Source organism: Oreochromis niloticus, linkage group LG11 (genome assembly GCF_001858045.2).
Source record: "Oreochromis niloticus isolate F11D_XX linkage group LG11, O_niloticus_UMD_NMBU, whole genome shotgun sequence".
Lineage (NCBI taxonomy): Eukaryota > Metazoa > Chordata > Actinopteri > Cichliformes > Cichlidae > Oreochromis > Oreochromis niloticus.
The window spans coordinates 13,729,262-13,735,708 of record NC_031976.2 but is presented as its reverse complement, the minus strand read 5'-3'; the positions used below and the strand labels follow the sequence as shown (position 1 = coordinate 13,735,708).

The 6,447-nt window shown below is 37.4% G+C and overlaps 1 protein-coding gene across 1 annotated transcript; it reads right to left on the bottom strand.

The window, feature by feature from the left end:
- Positions 1–353: 353 nt before the first annotated feature.
- LOC102075500 (hepcidin) lies at positions 354–1,081 on the bottom strand. Its single transcript, XM_005450674.3, has 3 exons — positions 897–1,081; positions 734–811; positions 354–601 (listed from the first exon to the last, which is right to left on the bottom strand). Exons 1-3 carry the CDS (start codon positions 981–983, stop codon positions 515–517), a joined length of 252 nt encoding a protein of 83 aa, XP_005450731.1. The 5' UTR covers positions 984–1,081; the 3' UTR covers positions 354–514.
- Between the last annotated feature and the right edge of the window lie 5,366 nt (positions 1,082–6,447).

Sequence of the window (6,447 nt, the reverse complement as noted above, 5' to 3'; positions counted from 1 at the left end):
ACCTGATTGCTTAGCATGCTAGCTTGCTAATTAGTTACAGAGTTTGCTTTAAGCTAGTGTTCCTGAAATTAGCTATTATTTTGTACTACAAGCTCGAGCTGACTAATACAAAAACAAACAGATCAATTAGTTACTGTATAACTGACTTTCTGCGAGACTTGGAGAAGTATAGCTAGCTGAAGATGCTTTGTTATGGTATTGGTTATGGTATCAAGAATTCTTCCAAACTACCTACCTTAGCTGGAGTTTAAATGTTTAACTAATGTAATTAAGGTGTTTATCAGTGAGGTAACTCTTTTTTTAACATATAGGTTATAGAAAAAAGTCTGTAGACATACAAAATAACACTGAAATGTATTATAGTAATGCGACATTTTATTGTTCATGCATTTATTTTTTGCAAACTATTCATGTTACACAGTTGTGCATAGAACATAGCACAGGAAAAAACAGCTGCATTTTTCTTTTAAATTTCAAAGTTGCCAGCTGATAAAAGGAGTAAAAACATATCAAGTTAGGCATAGCAGCACCTCCAGCAGACTTTGCCATTACAGCACCTGCCGCAAAAGATACCACGCTTTTGTCTTCCATTGTGCAGCATCTATGTAAAAGACAAGAAACATGAGGACAGTGTTCATCTTCAGCCTTACAGCTCACTCTTGTTTGTGCTCTGTAGCTCCCGGCTGGGCACTTTTAAATTAGCCCAATCATTCATTCAAATATCGCTGCTCACCTTCCACGAGTTCACTGATATCTCTTCAGGTTCTGCAGCTGGATTGTCAGTGTTCATTAGCTCCACCAGCATTTGCTCCTGTTAATAAGTTGTCATGTTTAGAGCGAGAAACTTCTACACAAAAGAGTTATTAATACTGTAATAGTTAAGGTTAATTTCTTACTTCAACAACAGGGACAGCAGAGCTCCTCAGAATACACATGAATGTGACCACAATGGCCACTGTAACTGCAGCTGTCAGTGTCTTCATCTTAAGAGGTTTTAGCTTAAACTTCTTGCTCTTCTCTGATGTTTTGATGTCTCTTGTTGTCAGCTCTTTGAGATTTTCTGATCCAATGGCTGAGTATACAAAATGTGCCAGTATTTATATCCCCTCAGGCTTTTGTTGCCTCATAATTGGCAACATACATGAGATGCTCGGAATGCTGGGAAAATGGGTGAAAAATTTCCAAAGACTGGTAAATTTGGAATTTCTTCATGTTTTACTCAAGTGTCTGCTCAATCGTTAACTATTTTCTACCTGTCATGTCTGTGAAAAATGTTTAAAACCTAACTGCGGACTCTGTTCATTGGTAGTGTATTATAATGACTGCTATTTTAACAATTACTGCAGTTTTTGCAATAACTAAAATCCCAGGCTTCACTGTGCCTTTTGACCTGTGTGCTTGACTACAACATCATGGTCAACAAATGATGAAATGTTTTTGATAAAGCAGGAGCTTGACTTATCTTTGAACCTCTGTTGAATATACTATCAGTCACATAATAAAGCTCTACCTTCATTTTTTTATTACACAAATGATTTTTTTATCACATCTCTGACATTAACAGCATGACATAAAGAATAAAGTTCACTTTTCCGAAATTAATGAATACATAAACTACTGATAAACGAAAAGACAAAAGAATGGACAAAAAGAATTTTGCATTAAAGTTTGGGATTTGTAGTTTAAGATTGGATACTCTTTGATAAAAGTATAAATCTGTATATGAATGTCTACATTTTTCTTGAAGTCGGGTCCTTTGTGAATTCACCAGTTTAAATGTGATCAGTGATACAACATCGAAAATATAGAGGAATATGTTACACGAAGTATAAAAGATTGAAACCATATTATGTATTTAGAAGTATGGGATTGTGGAAAGTAGCAATAGGACATAAATAAAAGATAATCAAATGCTTGTTTGTAGCCTACATGTGGGTGATTACCAAATCCACCTGAACATGATTAAAAATAGCAAATTGACAAAAAAAAAATGTCTTCTTAAAAGTTATACATGGAATAAACTAGTGAGATTTCTTCTCCTGACGTATGGTAGAGTCTGCTGATACATCATTTACATTCAGCTGGGTCACTGTTGCCTCATTGTTGGCAGCATGTAACTGCCTCCAGGAGAGGGCTTGGAAATTGCTGTGAATGGTTATGGGAAATGAGAATTTCTTGATTTTTTTGGCTGCACAGTCTGTAACTAAATCAAATCAAACCACATCTTTTAAATTAAATTATTTCTGTAAGATGGAGCCCTGAGTTCTACACGTGAAGTAAAAATATGTATCCGTTACAACTTAGCAAAGAGAAAGCCAGCACTAGATCAGGTGTTGCATAGCTGCTCTACACTGATGTAAAAATTCCTCAACAAGATGACCTACTACAGTTTTCTGTTTTTTTATTGCTCCAGTTTTTCACTGGAGGTTCATATCACTCAGATGCAATATTAAATAAGCTCAGATTAGGTTACAATACAACCACAACACTTTGCCTCTTCATAAACCTCATTGATAACAACTAAAAGCTTACTATGTTATATGCCACCTGTATGAAAGAAATAAGGAGATCATCTCCATTCATCTTCATTTTTTAAAATCCTTGTTATAACTTTGAGAAAGCACGAGAGCTGAAATAGTTTATGGTGTTTCTCTTAAGCTATTCATCTACTTGTACCTTTAAAAGTTTCACTGGTTCCTCCTCATGCGTCCATCAAACAATTTTGCGTATACCCATTATTTTATATTTATGCTACTGCAGTTGTAGTTTATGTATTTGCCTACAGAGACTCCTGCGCAGTCCTCCAAAATCACAACTCCATGCTGTGCAACGTGTGTGATGTGGTGCATTAGCCAAATGCTAATTGGTTAACAATCGAGCTGGAACAGGGAAAGGAGCGACAGCGGCGAAGACCAAGAATATGGCATGAAAAGTACAGACAGTGGCTGCAGTGCACACTCGGTTTCACTTCAGTTCTTTGTATGTTATAAATTAGTTGTTCTCCATGGCTGGCTAATTTACAACAACGCAAGCACTTATTTTTGACACTGCCCCCATTTGACAACAGATGCTCTCTGCAGGTAGATGGATGGTCCGAAGCTGCCAGCGGACTGCCAATGTGCTGCCACAGCCGAAACATAATTTTCCTTTTAGCATTGTAAAAAAACTTTGTAATGTAATCTCACTCCAGGAAATAGAAAGGCAGAACCCTCCTGATTGCAGGCAAATGTTAGGATGGCAGCCACTGCAGCTGCAACCCTGAATGTCTTTATTTTCAGAGCAGTTTTGAGTTCTCCCTGTTTGTTTCAAACAAACAGCTGGTATACTCTGTTAAGTTCATGTTGCGTCATCACTGGCAGAACTTGCATGCTTCCAGGAATGGGACTTTTTGACTTTTGGCTATATTTCCTGTTCCACTACATCAACCATGATGTTTATTTTCAGTTACCGTGTGTTTACCTGTGACAAAAAGAGGAAACTCCACAGTATGGTGACCAGATTGCATGGTTCTGTCACTATACAGTCAATGGAAAGTCCTGCTCCAGAGAAAGGTAATATCTTTTGCTTAGGAAAAGGCGGCTTTACAGGCACTAAAATGGAACAGAATTTTCACCACCTTTGCATATTACCTACAGATAAATCACAAAAATCACCTTGAGACAGAAATTTCTATTTAATTTAATTCCTAATTGTTTGTATAATTCAGTGGCGCAGCTGGCGTGAGGTATGAGGTGAAATCAGGTCACCAGCCCATCAAATGGCCAACACTCAGAGACAGGCACCTATTCACACGTACAGCCAATTTAGTGTTGGTGCAAAAGTATTTGGATAGTGACACAATTCTTGCAGTAAACTCTCTGTATTTACAATAATTATATTGTTTAAGTGTAACCTACACTGTTAAAAAAAAAAATCCTAGAAAAACAGTAATATTCCGGCAGCTGGGGCACCAAAATAATACCAGAAAATAACAGAAAATAACTTTCTCATAAAAATACGGTTATTTTCAGTAATGACAATACAGTTTGTTGCCCTAATTTTACATGGGATTCTGCCTTTTTCAGGTGCTTTTAAACATTAAATTAGGAACATTTTAACGTGATTAAACAATGAAATTACCTTTAAACAAGGTCAATGAATGCGGCAATATGAATAATTATACTTAAATGTACAGAAATATACAGTTAACAGTTGGTTTAAATAATAATGGATTGCATGCCCTGGGACAGACTGACAGAGGCGAGGCTGCCATATCATACCATTGGCCCCTCACCAGTAGGTGGTAGGTGAAGTGTCTTGACCAAGGACACAACGACCGAGAGTGTCCGAGCCGGGGCTCGAACCGGCAACCTTCTGATTACAAGGCAAACTGCCAACTCTTGAGCCACGATCGCCCTAAATAGCAATAATAATAATTATTATTTGATGTAAAAAAAAGTTTATGAGAATCATTTTATATATTTTTCCATAGCATTACATTTGAATTTAACAGTTCAATCTTTCAAATAACGGACACATATTTGTGAAATCATGATACATTTGTGAATGTATGTTAACAATCTAAATATGCATATGTACAGACAGATACATTTAAAAAACAAGAAAATTATGTTTTATTACATTACAGTGATTTTACGTTAATTTACATTTGAAATGTGAAATCACAGTCTATTTATGTAAATTTAATGATATTCTAGAAGAACAGAACAAAACTGTAAAATACACAGTAAAATACTTTTATATTAGGATTTTTTTTTACAGTGTAGACTATATCTTTCAGACTGTCTTTGACTTAGATGTTGTGAAGGGGTTTTTCTTGACCAATAATCTGCTGTAATTGTCTTATTTGGTCTTTCAAGCCTTTTGGCGTTGTTGACCTGGTCGTTGCATTGTTAAGGATGCACCAGATTATTGATTTGGCTACTCCTAAAGTTTTTGCTGCTTGTCTGATAGTCTGCAAAGCCCAAATAAACCTAACAATGGCCTCCTTCACTAGCACTGACATCTCTTTGGACTTCATATTGAAAGCTCCAGAGAAAAGATATTAAATGAAAGCGCAACACTTGGAATCAATCGCAGCTCGTTTATCTGCTTAGTTTGTCATGGAGTAATCAGGGAATCGGCCTCGGCTGGCCACAGAACTGTTTGTCAATCAATTGCACAATCACTTTTGAGTCTGAAAATAGGAAACAGTGTTTAAAAATGGCTTCCATCCATCCGTCTGTGAAGGTTCTCAGTCATCCAGGTCATCGTAGTCTAAGGAGCTTGGAAAGAAAAGCGTCTGGACTTCTTTAAGTTGCTTGAAAACGTTTCACCTCTCATCCGAGAAGCTTCTTCAGTTCTAGGGTCAAATGGTGGAGAGTCCCAGATTTAAACCCTGTGGGAGTGTCCCCCCAAGAGGGACAAAAGGACCCCCTATTGATCCTCTACCTAATCACATGAGCCAAGGTGGCTGATTGTGACCTACACCCATTTTCACACCTTGGCTCATGTGATGTGATGTGAACAGGGTTTTTTGTTTGCTTGTGTGTTTTGTTTTTTCCAGTTTTACATCATCCTGCCACTATCGCGCGATTGTGCAATTCTGCTAATCTTTGGTGGAACACAGTGTTCAGTGTGAAGGACTAAATTCCCCATTTTGGTTCCATTTCTAGTCTTATAATACTGCTTAGGAAAAAAAGTGATTATAATGTCATTTTTCCCTTCTAGTAGGCTCATGTTTTCGCAGCAAAAATGTTGGAAAGAACTTCCACCTTAACAAAGATACTGGAGCGTCAGCTGACAGATTGGTCCCTTTTAACTTTACCATGTTTACCACTTTACCATGGTTTTTCTGACTAACCACGTCTCATCAACTTTCCCTTGTAAATGTAATTTCATACATCCTCGACTGCAACATAATCCATCATAAAGCAAATGGATTTTGTGAGTCTTAAGAAACGCCATCAGAGAGGATGACTTGGTCAAAAAATGTAGTCCCCTACTCTTGTTTTCTCTCCAAGGTGCTTTTCCCTCTTTCCTTTCTGCCGCCTGCCTGGCAGTTAGTACCACATTCACGAGTAGTGAGACATTTCGATACAATACTGGGAACTGTGCCAAAGCATGTGTAACACAGGAAGAAAATCCAACGCGAGACCATTGTAATTAGTCCAATAAATGTTTTCACTTGGATGTATTAGAAACAAAGCGGGGCTTATTACGACACGCATGGGTTTAATAGTGAGAGCTTGTAAGCGGATGATGTCTTCTGCGCAGAGTCAAAGGGCGCTGCTTTTCTGTGCCAGTGAAACAATTTAACAGGAGCCTTTGCACCAACAAAACCCTATGTTCTGCTACCGTAGAAGAGAGAAAAAAAGGAAGTGATGTCGCTATTTCCTAAGGTGAGGATGCAATAAATTTATTGATGAATTGCGCTTAAATTTAAGTTCTTTTCATCATTTTTCACTC

What these genes read in the sequence shown, in the direction of transcription:
- LOC102075500 (XM_005450674.3), bottom strand. Translation starts at nt 983, where the DNA reads ATGAAGACACTGACAGCTGCAGTTACAGTGGCCATTGTGGTCACATTC. An exon ending in CTGCTGTCCCTGTTGTTGAA is followed by an intron (nt 812 to 896) that starts GTAAGAAATTAA and finishes ACTTATTAACAG; the next exon opens with GAGCAAATGCTGGTGGAGCT. An exon ending in TATCAGTGAACTCGTGGAAG is followed by an intron (nt 602 to 733) that starts GTGAGCAGCGAT and finishes TCTTTTACATAG; the next exon opens with ATGCTGCACAATGGAAGACA.